The sequence below is a fragment of the Notolepis coatsorum genome (assembly GCF_963971535.1).
Source record: "Notolepis coatsorum genome assembly, chromosome: 1".
Lineage (NCBI taxonomy): Eukaryota > Metazoa > Chordata > Actinopteri > Aulopiformes > Paralepididae > Notolepis > Notolepis coatsorum.
In genome coordinates, this window is record NC_140165.1 from 34,094,475 (window position 1) to 34,114,828 (window position 20,354).

Below are 20,354 nucleotides of genomic sequence, written 5' to 3' on the forward strand. Positions count from 1 at the left end.
GGGAAGAGAGCAAGCAACGGTTATTCTAACACAGGCAGCCGCTCTACATGAAGACGGTTTGTATCAGACCTCCGCCATGAAGGCGTAAACCCACAGAGTTTGTTCACACCTAGCGTGTTGTTGGATACTTCGCTCTCCGCCACGACGTTCATTCGCTTGAAATGAAACGATCCCTTCACACACTGTTGGATTTATCCTACTTTTGCATTGGGACACATGTGCACGTATACACGCACCGGGTGCACTTTTGCCGTTATGCTTTCATGACATAACATTTTGTCAGTGAATATGAAGTTGCAGAGAAAACGTAGGTTGAAACACTATAGGTAATCAAAGCTCCGCCAGTGACCAGTGGTGTTTCGGGCCGGATAATGACTACCATGCCGACGTTATTTATAGTTTTAGTCATTTCTGTTGCTTTTTCATCATGCTAAATTATGACTTCTGTCAAGAATAACCTCACATCTGGTCATTCGTGCTGCAGAGCCCTTGTGCAGAGCTCTGCGTGTAGTTTGCAGCGACATATAAACACGAGGCATTTAGTGTGTACTTGGCATTAGGTGTAGCAGAGGCTTGGGTGGAACAACACTGCAGCGATGCCGTTGCCATGCTGGAGGCACACATAGCCCAAATATCTTGGTTATATATTCCCCCCCGGCTTGATTAATGGATGACTGAATTGGTTGTGAGGTGGTGATGGAATGCTCAGACCCCTGACAGCTTCACATATAGGGACCAATGGTTCTTGACCTTTGCAAACAACAAAACGCTGCCTAATAATGGGCTGAAGTCCTAATAAGAGGCAATCACAAGCCAAACAGGAGATGGTTGGATTTTTTTTTTTTTTTTTGAAAAATCTGTGAAGCACGTGCAATCTGTTCAGAAAGGTTGCATTCAGTCCGCAGACTAAATCTGACTATTTGTAGGACCCAGCAGACCACCCAGACCCAGGCGGCTTCACCTGTTCGCACACACACGTCTTCCCTGTGTTACCTGGGGGTTGCCTATGTGTACCATCGCTCATGGTACAGTACGGCAGCATGACCAGAAGTCTCATGCCGACAATGAACTCGTACGTGGGCTGTAGCTTGCTGCTCTTCTCCGCGGCGTTCGCCAGCGCCTCTCTCGCGGAGATGGTGTTCCGCTGCCCGAGTTGCACCGCGGAGCGTCAAGCCCTGTGCCCGAAGCTGCTCGAGACTTGCGCGGAGATAGTGCGCGAACCGGGCTGCGGGTGCTGCCCCGTGTGCGCCCGGCGAGACGGCGAGCTGTGCGGCGTGTACACGCCGAGATGCTCCAGTGGTCTGCGGTGTTACCCGAAGCCCGACTCCGAGCTGCCACTGGAGCAACTGGTCCAGGGCCAGGGGCTCTGCGGGCACAAAGTAGACACGGAGCCCACCGCCTGGAGCCTCGAGCACCGGGAACATACGAGCGGTCAGTTCCTTCCTGCAAACCTTTTCTATTAATTTTTAATAAGACTGTCTAGACTGCCAGTGGGTTACATTCAAGGGGTAGATGCATTTGTGGTTTACATGATGGGAGATGCATTGCACGGTCATAAGAGGGCAGTAAATTAGCCTAATTCCACCACACTCCTACGCAGAAAGTTGGACGACGTTTCACTGTCAAACATGTTTTGCAGGCTGTGACGTACAGGCGCAGGGACAGCTGCGTATAAGTGTGTAATTACTATTCCACTTAGTCCTGCAGACTGACGTTATATCTTTATATATACATTGTGATTAAAAGTGTGAAGTAAAGGCGACGTGATCTATATTCTATAGGCACATCAAATGTGTGGTGAGTGAGAGAATAGTCTGGCTACTTTGTTGAAACATGCACATTCACAACATTATTAAATTGGGACTCACTGACACATACTCTCTCTGATTGTAGTCATTTTACCTTCCACACACACGTCATTCACACTTTGTTACAGAGACATAGCCTGATGCTATCTGCACGTATCATATATGGGCTCAGTGCTCACTGATTTGCACAGGGTCATGAAAGAGGAGCTCTGGTGCAGGTTGTGAAACAGCTGCTCTTCTCTTTCTCCGTCTCGCTCACGCACCTCGTTGTAAAAAGCCTACAGCAGCCTGTAATAACGTCTGTGTTTACACGTGTGTGTGTCCCTCATCTTTGTCCTCCCCGTGAGCCGCCTTGTGACAACTGTAGATCTACTGGGAGTGTAAATGCTGCACAAAACAGCCCCAATGTTAATGTTGACATTCCGTCAGGACTCAGAGATGGGCCGGAGAGAGAGGTCTAGAGCCGTGGCTCTCAGTCTCCTTTGTGTCGAGGGCGAGGACCTCCGGATGGTTACACACCGGGCCCCGCAGACCCCCTGTTTGACGAGACATCGTCTCAGGGACCCCTATCTGATCAGATTGTTGTTGGACTATGTCCAGAATTCTCTAGCGGAGATACAGCAGTGGAGACAGTGAAACCTGTATGATCCCTCGTATATAGATTTTCCTCACTGGCCTATAACCTCTCGTGAATGAAATTTATAGCGATATTAAACTATTCCCACTTTGTCTGGTGGTGGGACCCCCCCTGCAGCCCCCCCCAAGGACCCTCTGGGGGCCCCACGTTGGGAACCGCAGAGGAATGCCTGAATTGATTGGCAACGTGGACTTTAGGCTTTGACCACGAGCTGCTGTAAAGAGAGGACGTCAGCGGGGGACTAGTATACAGGGTATAGTGAGTGACTGGATACATGCAGACTGAAAAATAGACTATTGCACTGGATCAACTTGTTTGTGTGTGTGTGTGTGTGTGTGTGTGTGTGTGTGTGTGTGTGTGTGTGTGTGTGTGTGTGTGTGTGTGTGTGTGTGTGTGTGTGTGTGTGTACAGACACTATCCATTGGAAGCTACAGTCCAACCGCAGGCCAGTCCACTCTAAGTCGGTGTTGTTGATATGAGGTCATTTTTTATTTGCGAATAACGATAAATAGTCCTAATATTAGAGACAGCGTGTAAACATAGTCAAAGAGCAATGCTCTGGAAGTAATCAATAGGATTCCTTTGACATAATCCCCATACTTTATCAGAGTTGACCATTTAAAGTTAACATAATGTTTGGCATCGCAACCCTCCGGCTGCGATTCCTAGAGAGCAGAGGAAGCAGTGCAAACGGTTTAAACAGGCCCAGCACATTTAGATTCCATTTGATCCGATTAGATTCAAATTTATTGTCATTATACAGCACACGTACAGTACAACAAAGATAAGTTTGGCATCCAACCAGAGTGCAAATGTAACAGTAAAGTGCAATAGTAATATACAATGTACAGGTGAATATACTCTATATATAAAATATATAAATTAGTACTAATGAGTAATAGTGCTAATCCGATATATACAGAGTTGTAGTATTAATATGTACAGTGATTCAGGTTTGAAGACACTATAATAGTAAGTCTACAGTACATCAGTACAGACAGATGTGGATATATACTGTATATATACGGTAAGAATAAATATATATATATGGTATATACAGCATTATTGTACATGCTATCATCATAACATTATATATATTAGGGCGGCTGGGTGGCGCAGCGGAGATTGCGCTCGTCACCAATGCAAGAGACTCCGGTCTCGAATCCGGGTGTCGGCAATGCCTCCGGCTTGGGCCGGCCGTCATACTGGCTCAATTGGCAGAGCCAGCGGGTGGAAGTCGATGGGTGGGGATTTGGACGTTGTGGACAGCGACTCCTACAGGTCGGTTGGGGGACGCCTGCACAGCAAAGACAGGAAGTGGCGGGGATAGCCTCCCACGCGTTACACCTCGCCAATGAGAGTCCGCGCTGGCAGGTGAAAAGATGTGACAGGCTGCCTCCTCGTGTACCGGAGGGGACACCTGATGCAAGGCTTCTATCCTCCCTACAACCGACCAGTGGGGGGCATAGTCGAGCAACGTTCAAGAAGAGGGGAGAATTGGAAACACGAAATTGGGATGGGAGAAAAATAGAAAATAAGGAGAAAAAGTGGATAAAAAAAAATTATATCTATTATATGCAGGTATATTCTGACAGATATAAGAGGCCCATGACTCGCACCTTGTGATGCATTCACGACAGGATAGCTTCCCTTTTTTTTTATCTACTTTTTCTCCCCCTTTTTTCTGTATTTTTCTCCCATCCCAATTTAGTCGTTATGCCAATTCCCTTCCTGGTCGTTGCGCGCATTTCCCCCCCACTTGCCGGCCTAGGGAGGGTTGATAGATACTATCGCATGTCTCCTCCGATACATGTGGAGTCAGCCAGACGCTTCTTTTCACCTGACAGCGAGGACTCTCACTGGGGGAGTGTAACGCGTGGGAGGATCACACTACCTCCCCCAGATCCCTTCCCAGGCGCCCCGGCCGACCTGTAGGAGTCGCTGTTGATAGCTTCCTTTTTTATCACGTAACTTCAACTATTTATGTACAGTATCTGTTTTAAATATGTGTCACTCAAAATGTTAACAAATTTAATATACATTTGAAATGTGATTCATTAGACTTAAAATAAAGAAGCGCATGTGTGAAAATTATTACAACTAATTTCCCAGCATTAATGAGGAGTTCCTACATACAGCATGTTTATTGGAAGGCATCAACATAAGACATGTTATTCAGTTTAACTAGTTGAACGTAACATTTTCTGTACTATGGACCGGAAATAACGATGCTGATATCTGTGTTTTGATTTTAGGATTCACTATGTCCAAATTACATCATCAGTTCTAGGGCAATATTCTAAAAACAGTTAGTGGGGGGTGACTTTCTGGAATGCCTTTTTGCTACCCCCCAACATGGTCAAGCTGTCAAGCATAGACAGAACGGTGAGTTTTGACACCAAAGAATGATCATTAGTCGTCCAATACCCAGCCCCCCCCCACCCGCCACCCCCCCCCCCTCACAGGCTCACACACACTGATTTGAAATCCAAACTGAACTAAACCACCTCCCAATACAGCTTAGCTATAGAGGTTCAACAAGCTGGGATTTTTAGTGACAGTTTGACCCAGTGATGTGTTCCAAATCTGAACGTAGTGATTGGTTTGCAGATACTTCGCTCAAATCGTCGATATTTGCTGAGTGGGGGGGGGGGGGTTGCTGTAATCGAAAACAGGTGTTCCAATCAGAACCACATCTGTTGGTTACATAAAACTCACTCAGCTGTTAGCTACATCAAAGGCTTTCACCAGGCTCTTGCTGACTGTTAGTGCAATGGTCTAGTTAGGGCCAGGCTTGGAAAAACGAGCTGGAGGAGGTACTGTATTGCTAACAGATTTGGATGGTTATGAGCAAGTTACAAAACTAACTTTTCAGTCAACCAGCCATTGTAGGGGAGAACGGGGGACGTTGTCACACTTTTTACTCTAGTGTGAATTGCTCATAAACAAAACATCTTTCAATAGTCATTCCTACATTAAATTGAAGCTTAAGATGTTGCCTTGAAATGTGTATCCCTCTCATTTTCCTACGTATTGTAACAAAGAGTTAATCACCTATCAAAGACACTCTTGACACATTGTGACAACCAACCCCATCATGGGGATGGTTGTCACACACTATGGGGTTGGTTGTCACCATGTGTTTTAAAACTTTGAATGGGAAAATCTTAAAAAGAAGACAATATTTAGATTTCAGATAATGATTGAAGAAGTGCGTCTTTAGTCGACGGTGAAAGATTGGATGGGTTTCGGCTGTCCTAACTGCGGTGGGTAGTTCATTCCACCATTGTGGGGCAAGGACTGAGAATAGACAAGAAGGCAGAACAAAATTTGAAAGTTTAATTGCATTGACAAGTTGACAAATACATAACTTAATGCATCTTAATGAATATAAACAGGAAACACATCGTTAGGCCATCCTATATAACAAAATAAGAACACAATAAATCGGCCTAACAATAATAGCCTACACAACATGTGACAACCAACCCCAAATAAAATGTGACAACCAACCCCAACTGGAATGTCTTGATAGCATCAAGGCTAACAGCCATCTAACAACTAGTTAGCTAGCTAACAACAATCTAAACTATAGCTATCCCTTCACACTTTTTAAGGGTAATAATTGTTTCATTATAAACCAATTGTGTAAAGCCTAGAAGAAAAATACTGAGGAGCGGAATATTTACAAATGGAATGAAAAACACAAAAAGTCCTCTCACCTCAAATTCAGCTGTTTCACTCCAAATATGACAAAAATTTAGGTGAACTCTGACCCCAATTCTGGACATTTAAATACCAAAGTATGGGAGACAGGATTGAAATATAATGAATGTGACAACCTACCCGTGTGACAACGTCCCCCGTTCTCCGTTAGTAGTGAATCCAGAATTTGACCAGCAATGATAATTTCTTAGTATCCAAACTGTTTTTACATTTTATATATGTCTTTGTCTTTATAGAATAGAATGGAATAGATTGACCGAATACAATCCACTGGGTAATCATGATACATACATTTTACATAAATGTGTTATAAATGTTGATTATCCATTTGTGTCGTGAGCCTGTTAGCTGTATCAGGTTATCATACAATGTGTTAATGTATTATAATTAAGGCTGTCAATCGATTAAAATATTATAATTATATATTATATCTAAATCTATCTTAAACAGATATTTTTCATGTTTTAATACTCTTATCAACATGAGAGTCAACAAATGCTTGCTTTATGCAGACATTTAACACAAAAGGATGAACCTCATGCATTGTAAATTTGCATTAAATTCAAAACAGAGTGATGCACAAAATAACTTAAAAGAAAATAATAATTCAAAACAATGAATAAAGTGTGTGCATGAAATAATAGGGGAAAGAAAACATTAGGAACGTGTTACATTCACCCACACAAGGGCTGAGGACTCACACCCCCGCACCCCCCCTCTCTCTCACACACACACACACACACACACACACACACACACACACACACACACACACACACACACACACACACACACACACACACACACACACACACACACACACACACACACACACACACACACACACACACACACACACACACACACACACACACACACACACACTCCCTCAGCTCTCATTCTCTCTTGCCCCTTCCTCATCTCTCTCACCCCCTCCCCGCCCCTCTCCCTCTCTCTCTCTCTCTCTCTCTCTCTCTCTCTCTCTCTCTCTCTCTCTCTCTCTCTCTCTCTCTCTCTCTCTCTCTCTCTCTCTCTCTCTCTCTCTCTCTCTCTCGCGTTAATAACACATTAACTTTGACAGCCTTAATTATAATGCATTAATGTGTTATAATGTGTAGGGAGGCAACTTCTCTGTGCTGCTGAATGAAGTCCATTCATAATACGTCTGCCTTTTCTGAAAGGTCATAATAAGTGAGATGTTTGGTTGTTTGGAATGAGAAAACCATGTAGACTCGAACCAATAATTTAATGGTTGAGTCAAAATGGTCCTCACTATTACGAACGTGACGCGATGACCGTTTAGACTCAAGAAGCCAACCTCACCACCATATGGATTTACTGTATAGGCTGGATCTGTTGAGACTGGCAATATCGGCAACTGTTTTTTCCCCCTGTCATCTTAAAGGAACATGCGCTTACTGTCTTCTTCAGAGTCAGACAAAAAGATAGATACCAATTTCCTCTCCAGTAGAAAGCTATCTGGCAGCAAGCCAGCCTAGCACAAATTAATGGAAGCGGATACAGACTACTAGGCTAGCTTAACGACAGTGGTGTTTTTTGTCCAACAGCTATAGGCTAGTGGTCCTCATCCGTTCTCATTAATTTGTGTTAAGCTAGGCTAGCATGCAGCTGGATAGTTTTCTACTGAACACACAGAGAGGAAACCTATCTTCTTGTTTAATTCAATTAAAGAAATCGTAACTACAATATTGTATCTACAATTACATTTAAAACATTGTTTGTTTTTCAACCATATCTGTTGACAATATAATTTCTTTATATATTGAAGGCTACATCCTGCTACCTTTTTCAGCCTCTTTATTTCAAGGCAATATTTACAAAAACTAAACTAAAACTAGTAATTTCCTATACAAACATGTTTCCTACTATTTATGCATAATAATCATCTGTTCTGTGCGCACGCGAGGGAACATGTATGCGCATGCACGCGCGGGAGCACGTGGCGTCATTTAAACAGAGTACAGGCAGTTCTGATATTACGACTGCACCCCTGGGTGCCACGATACCATAATATTGCAATTATTTTATTTTCTACGATGAGGTTCGATAGATACTGTGATTAGTGATGCACCGATGTGAAAATTGTGGCCGATACCGATAACCGATATTAATATTGCTGTTCTGGCCGATACCGATATTTACCGATGTCGATATCTCTGTATATAAAAACATTTTTTTATGATAATCAAATAGAGCTATTTTCCAAAACGCATAATTTTTTTTACTTTTGTAACTTATTTTCAGAAATGACTGATATTTTGAAACTATTTAAGGTCAAAACATGTAAAAAGAAGAAAAAAAAGATAATTTTTTTTTTTTTTTTTTTTTTTTTTTAATATCGGCCCTATCTTGATATCGGACCGATACCGATGTGTAAAAAAACGGCCATATCGGCCGATATTATATCGGCGGCCGATATATCGTGCATCACTAACTGTGATGTATTTCGATTAATCACTCTTTTTCATTTGACCACGACAAAAAGCAAAATAATATGGAAACTTTATGGCAATAAAATGTCTAAATCTCGTGCCAATTCTCCCTCCCCTGTCCTGATAGTTGCTCGCATATGCCCCCCACTGGCCGGTTGTAGGGAGGATAGAAGCCTTGCATCACATGTCCCCTCCGATACATGTGGAGGCAGCCTGTCACATCTTTTCACCTGCCAGCGCGGACTCTCATTTTGGCGAGGAGTAACGTTTAGGAGGCTCACACTGCCCCCGCCATTTTCCTGTATTTGCTGTGCAGGCGCCCCAACCGACCTGTAGTAGTCGCTGTTCACAACGACCAGACTACCACCCTTCGACTTCCCACACGCTAACTCTGCCAATTGAGTTAGTATGACGGCCGGCCCAAGCCGGAGGCAACGCCGACAGCCGGATTCGAACCCGGTGTCTCTTGCGTTGGCGACGAGCACACTGTCCGCTGCGCCACCCAGCCGCCCCCACCCCTATATTTCTGAAAGGACTTCAAGGTTCCTAGGATCATATCGTATAGTCATCATGTAAACGGCCATGTAAACCTTCAAGTAGTAATGGGGAAAAAAACACAAACACAAACCTTTATTTAATCAGGATAGTCATTAAAACCTGTTAAGCTGTAGCCCTATTTTCAGAAAATCCACCTAAAAGTACATGCCCAAGTAAATGGAAGAGTGCTCCACTTCTACAAGGACAATTTGCATGTTCTTGGTATCTTGGTTCTTGGAACATCTATGGACCTCAGGGAATGTATTCCCAGTGTCAGAAATATTGTGTCTGTTACTAGGCTTGAGTAAATAAACAAAGGAGAATATAAATTATAATTTTTCTTTGCATCTTTGACAGTGAATAACGTAAGGTTATGTATATAACCAAGTTCTATGGATACTGGTGACGCTCAGCGTCATCTGCACGCACTTCACTTCGTGCACGAGCACTGAATAAAAAATTCCACAATGTACCTTTACATCCCAACATTCGTCTGGCCACACCCCTATCCGCTTACCTTCATAAGCAGGTGTGTGGTCACCTACTCGCCTCCTTCCCAAACTTTCACCACAAGGCGAGATCAAGGGCCGCAGTGGCGTCCTGACGCTGAGCGTCACCAGTATTCATAGAACTTGGTTATATACATAACCTTACGTTCTATTTCATACTGGCTGCCGCTCAGCGTCATCTGCACTACAGGAGCTGAGCGGGAGCCTGAAGCTTGACAAATGTACCCCACTGAGGCCCCCCACAACCATCAGACCGGGGAGGACCGAGCCCCCCGACCCTCCCTAATGGAGGATACCCTCCCTATTGGAGGACGGGAGGGAGACGGATCCGACCGTGCGAAGAGGAACTCAAGCAACTCAGCGCACAGGGTGAGCAGATCGTGGCTTGACCCCACGACTACGCACACGCACAACCCGCATGCCACCAGGGAACGAACGGAAGGAACAACCCTCGTTACTGCCCCCAAAATCACGGAGTCAAGAGCAAACTCAACCCTGTGGCAAGGCCGTAGCAGCGGAGCGCGAAGGAAGACCCAGACCCACTGAAGGGACTGGATCCCCTGGAAAAAGGGGGCCCGGAGAGGTCAATGACGCCAGGCATCAAGACCCCACCAGGCGGTCACTTAGTGACACCGCCCCCCACATCGCCAGCGTATTCGGATAGGGCCCCCCAAGAGCGGGCCCTTTCCCCCCAATAGTACACCGCCTGGCACACTGACCCTGCAACACAGGCAGTCAGCATGGCCGTAAAGCACTCAAAAAAGGTTAACCAACGGAAGCAGGCAGCGCACCGGGGAAACCAGGCAGCAGGCTGTAGACCTGAGCCTGGAGCACTGCGGACGAGACAGGCGCCAAAGGGGTCAACTGAAAACAGCCCCCCCGGCGGAAGGGGCGTATGCTGGCGTTGTTGAGCACCATGACAAAGCCTCCATCAAAAAACCCCCACCCAGAGGGGTCGAGGCAGAGAAGGCTGACACGATTGGCAGACGTCATGAACGTGCAGGGGCACACTCAACCGGGTAACCCGGGAGTTGACTCTGCTCCAACACACCAGGGAATCAACCACCCTCTCGGTACACAGACGGTGGTTGTTCCTATAACCCCTCAAGAAAAAAGGGTTATCCCAGGCCTACGGTTTCAACAAAACATTACTTCGGACCGGGCCCGGCGGCTCGGGAAGCACACAGGGTTACCAGAGGAGGTCCAGAAGACCACCCCAACAGCCCCCTCTTCGCCATGCGTGAGAGAGGAGCGAAAGAAAGGAGAATCAGCCCCTTATGATAGTGCCAGGTACAACGTGTACCCAACAAAGGATCTCCATAACGCCTAGATCTGCATCCCCGGCGGACAACGGGTTAACTGACCTGGACCAGCGCGACCAGAACCAGTCCCGTGCCCTAACCACGCCGACATGCCCACTCCAGAAGAGGGGGTAGGTATGCGTGTCGATCTAAAACATGAAAAGAGGGCGCCACCCAGACGGTCCCATTTGTACCTCGCTCAGTGGCCCACCCCAAGGGCGTGAGACCCCTCTACCTATGTTCTGATCTATTCCGTTAACATCCCCCAGATATGAACGAAAATTCATCGAGACAACCTAGTAAACTGGCGCTCGGAAGAGACAAAACTCCATCCCAGTTGCCTTATAAAAACGCTGTTTTAATAACGAGCAACCAAGGCGTACTAGCCCCCTGCGTGATTCTTAACAGAAACACCCAGAGCCAGCACTATGTACACGTCGAGACCCAAACACATCAATGGATAGTCTAGCAAGACACATTGTTCCTCCAAGTCGCCTGGGAGAACGACACGGAGCCGTCGTGCTTCATGTTCTTTCCTCTTTTTATTTAATATAGTCAAGTTAGACCGCGCTCACAAGTTCTCACACTGGGTGCTGTAATCCCATAAAGTTCAGTATATCAAAGCAGGGTAGCCGGACCAGCACTCACAGGTTCAATGTTTTTTATTGGCAGCCTGAATCAAAAGCAGACATGTTTCGGACAATGTCCTTCATCAGTGGTATGGCTAGCCTATTTTTATTTAAAAAAGAAAGAAACACAGACTGACATGAATCCCACGTGACGCAGCTGAGAGTAATTTTTTTTTACATTTTTACATCCCGCCACCCTCGCCACAGGGAGGAGACGGAAATCCCCAGAGAGACTTCCCACGCGAGCTGTATAGATTGAAAAGAAATATTGCAACATTGAGCTATGTAACACTTGGGTCAGGGCTCTCCGAGGAGGAGGCACTGAACCAATACACACTCAATAATCGAATTGAATCGAATACACACACAATAGAGCAGAACTCCTTTTTTGAAGTTCTACTCACCTTGACAATCTGAGGAGGAGGCTCTGAACTCTGAGGAGGCTCCCTCACTGGGAAGGAGAGTCCGAACTCACAGAAGGCACTTCTCCCTTCATAGCATGCTACATGAAGCATCTAACAGCCTCACATAGCTCATGCGCTAACCTGCTACCTGAGTTTTACTAAGGAAAAACACAGAACAGAGAGGGCCCCTTTAAGAGCCCCGGTCCAGACTTACACATGTGCTTCTGTGGGCCAAACCTAACCCAGTTGTAGATCACAACGACACACACAACCCTTCATCACAACAAAAAATGGCAAAAGTACACTCTTACTATAGAGGAACGCCGTTTTTCATAACGAGAGAAGACAGAAGTCCTCGATTATGTATTGGCCACAGGCCTTGCTAAGCACACATGATAAGTGACCAACAACCTTTTCTTTAGGAAAAAATAGTTTCTCAAGCAGAAAGCACAACCCCAGCAATTAAGCTGAGGGTTACATCGTATCCCCACAAACACAGTGACACAATATATTGTAACCAAACATGTCTGAGAGGAGGGGGGGAAGCCCCAGGGAAACCGGGGGGGTCACCCCTCCCATCTTACCCTTGATACGACCAAGGCGAACAGGCACCTCTGTTAATGTGTGAACATGCTGTTCATTGTCATCACAGGCTGAGAAAAAAGATTCATTCCTCAATCACATGTCACTAAGCATAGCTTTACAGGTTAATAACCCTCTTAGTTGTGAGTTCACCAACCAAACCAGTTCATTTTTACACATGTAAAAAACAACGCCGATTTACTACAGAGAGAAGCTATACCAGTGACAAGACAATTCACACACAACACGCGTCGTATCCTCAATGTATTGCAGCAATACGTGTTTTGGAAACATCGTTATTACAAAACATTTAGAAAGGAAGAAAAGAAGAAGTGTTTAAAGTCCGGAGGACTCCTACCTTCACCCTGAACGCAGGCCAAGAGAACAGCAACACTGGTTAACGGGACACCGAGTTGAACCCAGCATCTCCTGCGCCGGTGACGAGGGTATGTCCGCAACGCCACCCAGCCGCCGTTCTCCATGTTGACGAAGTCCTCGCTGGCACTGGCACCCGGGTGTAGGGTCGACTAACATCCTCTGTCAAAGATGACGTCGTAGTCAGAGTGTTTAAGGCATGTTATAGTCACAGAACGTTTCAGCAGTGTAGCATTAAGCTAACAGCCGTCCGACTGATAGCAACAAGCTAACGTTTACTAGCCTGGTGAACACAACAAGCTAGCGCCGCAGCTAACAGCTGACTGGCTAACAACAGTAAGCCACAACTAGCACGCCAGCTAAGCAGCTATCACCTGAACTGTACACAACGACATAACAAGCCACACTTCAGACAGGCCGCTGTCCAAGTCCCTCCCCATCCTAAGAGGGAAAAGAAAAAGAAATGTCAAACACAGTTTTCAACATACAGCGGAGCCAGCACAATTCCCATCCGGGCTGCAGCCGACTTTGAGCATGGAACTCCCGATAAAGAAGATCTTATGACCACATTTCCTCGTTAGAGTGTACTTCCACATTTATGGATGGGGCCTGCACGGGACAGAGAAGCCTCCGCTCGTCCAGAGAATCCCGGGTTTTTCCCAGGTCTTGGTCGCGGCCCACTAGGTTGACCATCATGGGCGTCAGACCAAGATCCTCCGTCCGTTGCTTAAGAAGCCGAGCAGAGGACCCCAGTCCGGAGTCGGTGTTCGTAAAATTGTCAGCTAACCCCCATAGCATAAACAGACAACCAGAGCTCGCAAGCAAAACAATACTCACCCCACCCGGAAGCAAACCGATTTCTCACAACAGCCGGTCTGGACTACAGTCGGGCAGTACATCAGCGGCACGAGCCCCTAATACGAAAAAGCCGGTGGAGGTCAGAATGATCATCATCTTCCAGACACTCCAGTGACGAAGACAATATCGCCGTATTTTCTCGAAAATAGTGAGAGAGAAAATAAAGATATGATGTCAACGTATCTTCCCGTTCCAACTTTCTTCAGCTAACAACCTCGTCAAGTGTGGGATCTACCGAAGGCACTTCCTTGTGGTGAAAGTGAAGAAGGAGGCGAGTAGGTGACCACACACCTGCTTATGAAGGTAAGCGGATAGGGGTGTGGCCAGACGAATGTTGGGATGTAAAGGTACATTGTGGAATTTTTTATTCAGTGCTCGTGCACGAAGTGAAGTGCGTGCAGATGACGCTGAGCGGCAGCCAGTATGAAATAGAACACCATGCTAAAATTGCGGGTGATCAGATTTCGCTCACTGAGCTCATTCAGCACCTGCTTGAGATCAAGTGTACAAAAGATCTAAGCAAATGAATAAAGGGAAGATGATTAAACAGAAGGATTTGTAGATACAGTACTGAATTCTGCCATCCGGACACATGCTATTTGAATTATAATACATTTGAATATAGAATATAGAATATCAGACCTATAAATGACCTTATTATGGCCAAATCATACATCTATGGATAGGGCCAAATCTCATCTTTTCAATAGAGTTGTTCCGATACCAGTATCGGAAATAGCCTAAAATTGGTATCGGCGAGTACACGTAAAATCTATGCTCCGATCCCATATGACGTAATTTATCAACAACACGCGGTATCCTCCTGCTGAGAGTGAGCATTATAAAACAAACGTGTTTTTAATCGACCGTGAATTAAAGTGTCAATGCTGTTTGTCATTTTAACAGCAGATACTTTCTTAAATGCCATCGACAGAGTGGTGTTGACGGGGAGCTCTGATGTGTTCGCTTGCTGGTGTTAGCATTAGCTGAAGAGCTAGCTGAAAAGCTAGTTTTAGCTTAACGTTACCTTGGCTAAAGTTGGAGCTATTCATAATCCAGCAATAATGGCTGCAGACCTGCAAGCAAAGTACAGCAAGTTGGCAAAGGAGTATTCCAAGGTAAATCACCTTTTCCCCAGTAATGTTATTGTCTTTCCATCTAGCTCACGTTAACTGGCTAACTATATGAATTGAAAATGGGGGACCCTGATGGAAACAAGACAAACGTCTTTCTCAGGTCTGCATCCCCTTAACAATTGTATGTATTGAGCCGTACTGTATTGTACCCATTCTGCAATCTGTTAAATAAAGTTTTCATTCATTCATTCATTCATTCATTCATTCACCTAGCTCATGTTAACTGGCTAATCTAAGTGTCGTCACTGATCGACCTGTCCCACACATGCACGCAATTAATGACATGTTGTGGACAGCCATACTGGTGACAATGTTTAGCTTTTAGTGCCAAAGGATAAGAGTCTGAGGCGGAGTCTCAAAAGAGAATGTTGAATATCTATTGTGCATTAAAAATCACAACAGCGCCTCTGCTACTAGCTAACTGAACCAGTGCAACAACGTATAATGTCCGTGCGGAACCAATGTCCCAACAACCTTTCCGTGGGTGAACTCATTGAGCATAGTTGTCAATTAATGATACTAATACTACCGGTAATCTATACAATCACCTGTTGTTGAATAAATACCATTACTTTCTAGTTATTAGTAAAAAACAGTATATATAAAACAGTAGCTGTAAAAAAAATAAAAAAAAGTTTTATAATTTATATAATATAATATATATATATATTTTTTTAAATGTATGCACTGGTATCGGATCAGTATCGGTATCGGCCGATATCCAAAGCTTAGGTATCAGAATCGGATCGGGAAGGAAAAAATGGTATCGGAACATCTCTACTTTTCAATGGCAGTGTTAAATCTGGATTTAGTCATTTCCTCACGTGACTATAGGCTACTCACTTTATCCCGATGCAATGCACAGAGAATTCACATTATTCAGAGAATCTTTTTTAAAACATCGGTAAACAAACGTAGTGCTGAAAATATACACTTTGACTGCTGTTTTGATAGGGTTAGGGTCTTTACTCTTGGCTACATTTGAAAAAGAAACACAACATTAATTAATACAGTCTGTATTGATAAATTTTTTTACGACAAAAGCAGGATCCCCCAATTGGGGGACCCTACAGCTTAACAGGTTGGAAATACAGGCATGGAAACTTGCCTTTATTTATCCTCGAAGAAATTATTGAGGGCAGGCCCTCCTTCACATTGATGTCGAGACTGAAAAAGACACTGAATAATACATTTACAAAATAAACAATATATATATAAAAACAGTTGATAAAAAATAAAATGATCAAAATACAAAAATCTATTAAAACAGGTACAACCAACGACAGAATGGTTTAAAATCATGGAAGGAAAGGGTTACAGAGTTCGTTTAAGGTATTTTGTAGAGAGTTCCAAGTTGTCGGAGCAAAGAAACTACAGATCTTCCAAGCTCAGTATGAACTCGAGGGGCCTGCAGCGAGAGCCAGTCATTAGACCACATGTGGTCCAGTACGGTCCAGACGACCAGTCTAGCATAGATGTGATATAAGATGGCAGTTTCTCAGTAAGTTGTAGATAAACAAATACATATGTCTATCTCGTCTTTCAGACAGCGAAGACCACCCAACATCTTCATACAGGATGCAGTGATGAGTGCTATAAACATCACCAGTGATAAACCTAAGAGCAGAATGATGAACAGCATCCAAGGGCTTAAGAGTAGAGGCAGAGGCATTCCTATAAATCACATCACCAGTAATAAACCTATACGAGAAGAATGATAAACAGCATCCAAGGGCTTAAGAGTAGAGGCAGAGGCGTGCCTGTAAATAACATCACCATAATCCACCTTCAACAGCTTCAACAATCCTTTTCCAACAAAACATGGGAAAGTTAGTTATATTTCTATACATTTTTTTTTTAAATTGACAGCATGATATTTGAAAGTGAATTTGTCATCTCTTCAGATACCAAGGTATTTATATTCTGTAACTCTCCCAATACTGGAACCTTGTACAATGGAAATATGGAAGTATTTGCTACCAATACCTCTAGTTCTAGAGAATATAGACTTAGTTTTATTATGCATTCAATACAAGTTCAAGATCATTAAGTGCAGTTTGGAAAACGTTAAAGGAATGTTGCAGAATCTGCAATACAATACAACACAATAGAAATAGGAGGTATTCTATACTATCAAGTAACCTGTACTGTACTATACTTTAATGCAACAAGGTGTTCATTAACGCTATCGTTGTAGACAGATTTAAAAAGCCAGGAACACAGATGACTGACTGTAGATCAGTATACATGCAATAGATCAAATCATGACATGAAACTTTCAAATACTTAAAAGATGTTTATTTCTTTCAAACTTCAAAGGTCTACCGCGGCCACTTCAGAATGTTGTGCAATAATTATGGTTCAAAATAATTATGGTTCAAAAACAAATTAATGAAACGCAGGTGGGTAAAGTTTCACGTCATGGAGTAATTTCCTCCTCTCTTCTCTCTCTCTCTCTCTCTCTCTCTCTCTCTCTCTCTCTCTCTCTCTCTCTCTCTCTCTCTCTCTCTCTCTCTCTCTCTCTCTCTCTCTCTCTTCTGTGAATTCGAGAGGTTCATGACATTGGCAAACACGTTATTGTTGACAAATGACTGGAAACGAACTCCTTGCCTAACATTAGACATGCAGTCACTGGGAGAGAGTACGGCAGATGTACTTTATAACTGCCAGCTGCCGTAGTAGCCGACACTTGTGAATATATCATGGTAATAGCCGACACATGGAGCCCTTGGCTTGTGTTGTGATAATGTGAATATATAGCATGGTAATAATGGCCTACACATGTGTTGTGATGCATGTAAATTATAGCTTGGTAATAGCCCACACATGGAGCCTTTGGCTTGTGTTGTGATAATGTGAATATAAGGAAGTACACGCTCAGTGCACTGTATCTGAAAGGAATAAGCAAGCATTTATTATTATTATTATTATTATTATTATTATTATTATTATTATTATTATTATTATTATTATTATTATTATTATTATTATTATTATTATTATTATTATTATTATTATTATTAATATATTATTATTATTATTATTATTATTATTATTATTATTATTATTATTATTATTATTATTATTATTATTATTATTATTATTGTTGTTGTTGTTGTTGTTGTTGTTGTTGTTGTTGTTGTTGTTGTTGTTGTTGTTGTTGTTGTTGTTGTTATATATATATATTTTTTTAACAAACACATAAATATAAACATAACAACATAAAATTAGATATACAAGCATTAATTAACAGTGTACATCCAATGAAATTACCATTTAAATAAATGTATTATATAAGATATACACCTAATACTTGCTATCTAATACCCTACACACATATGCTCTCGCTCGCTCCCCCCCCCCCCCGGGGCCCCCCTTGGATAATCCATCTATTATCATTCGCTCCTAACCAGGCACTACCATTCATATGCTAGCTTTTATTCTCTCCACCACTTCTAACCACATTGTAATTTTGGATTCACTGAGACCCAAAATTCTTGCTGTAGATATTTCTAGATAAATCACTTCGAGATATGTAAGAATCCAGACCTTCCGGCAAATTTTTTCCAGTTGAAACCATCGTGATGCTATCAGCTTTTTAGCCGCTGTGATACCAGATAAAACCAATCTCTTTAGCTGTATAGGGACTGCAAACTCAAAAACATCATTCAACAGTAATACAGAGGGGTGTACAGGTATATTCAGAGTTAAGAGATTATTATTATTATTATTATTATTATTATTATTATTATTATTATTATTATTTATTATTATTATTATTATTATTATTATTATTATTATTATTATTATTATTATTATTATTATTATTATTATTATTATTATTATTATTATTATTATTATTATTATTATTATTATTATTATTATTATTATTATTATTATTATTATTTTTGGATCATTCCATTTGGGCTGTGGGGGGTCTGAAGGAGTCGACTGAAGGCTTCTTTTCAAAGCATGCAATTGGTCCACTGATGGATACATCTTGATATTTGTCTAGTGTGTTCATTAGATGGGTGAAATCCTCTTTCAGTGCCTCTGTGCCCGTTTTCTTAGGCAGTTAGCCTTGCTGGTATGAGCGCCATTAGCGTTAGCCACGCTTCTAGACATCTTTGCTTTTGGAAAGAATAAAAAAAAACAAAAAAAACATTGATATTCTTATTTTTTTATGCATTCGACTAAGAGGTTGGCAGTCGATTACTGCTCATTTAGATCGATTAGTCGACTATTCGAGTAGTCGGGGTCAGCCCTAGTCTCTATGTTATCATTGCATACATGTCTTGTCCCTTTTTAGGATAATATGACAAAGATACCTGTCCTATAAGATTCTCACAAGCTTGTGCCAGTGACCACAAATGAAATGTTACTTACTATGTGTTTGATGTTACTTACTATGTTATTTACTATGTACTTGATGATAAATATAATCACATCTGATAAAAACAGGGTATAGGTTTCTTGAGAATTTCCCCAATACTAAAATACTAAATATATAGTATCTCAATATAGGGCTGGGCGATATGACCAAAAACGTTATCGCGATAAAATTATAAAATTATTTTCATATAATTCGATATTGATAATTATCGTCCATATAATGTATGTCAAGTTTAATTAACTTCTTATGCTGCTGCGAATGTCTCAAGTCGAGTTGATGTCGTCATCAGTCCGCGCACGTTAGCAGTTAGCCGACAAGCGGAGTATCTCATGACAATGAATATGACACTAAAATACTCTCTTCCGCCACAATATATTGAAACGAACTGTATACCCCACACTACTATAAACGTGGCCTCAGAATTCAAAACACACACATACTCGGCACGTAAATATATAAAACATCGCCGTGCAAGCTAATTAGCCTAGCAAGCCTTGTTGTTGATAAGCGGTGTATTCCATGACAATGTGCTAAATATGACTAAAATACTCTCTTCCGCCACAATATATTGAAACGACGTCCACTGTATACCCCCACTACTATAAACATGGCCTCAGAATTCACACCACACACATACTCGGCATAGGGCTGGGCGATATAACGATAACGATAAATATCGCGATATATTTTAATAATCGATATCGAATATCGAAATTTAAAAAAAAGTCGAAAAATCGTTTTTTTTTTTTTTTTTTTACCTGCAACAGGGCAGTTTTAAAACCAGAGACAGTGGACAGACTTGTCTTTCTTGCCTGCAACTTAAAGTAATGGCTGTGCTTGTCCAAATGACAATACTGACCAAATTCAGATTTCTTTTTCTCTTGTCCATTTATTTTGTTTGCTTTCTAATTTAAAATACATTTTGAAACCGTCTGTACACAGTAGGCTATGTGTGCTAGCAGAACTAGACTCCAGTCACGAGTCACAGTGCACATGTGCGGTGGTT

General features: G+C 42.6%; 1 protein-coding gene across 1 annotated transcript in view; it reads left to right on the forward strand.

Moving 5' to 3' along the window:
• Positions 1-965: 965 nt before the first annotated feature.
• The window catches only part of igfbp2a (insulin-like growth factor binding protein 2a), an 85,831-nt gene continuing 66,442 nt past the window's right edge, over positions 966-20,354 (forward strand). The window contains exon 1 of the mRNA XM_084335861.1: positions 966-1,431. Coding sequence (XP_084191987.1) covers positions 1,023-1,431 — 409 coding nt within the window. The 5' untranslated portion in view covers positions 966-1,022. The remainder of the gene's footprint in view (positions 1,432-20,354) is intronic.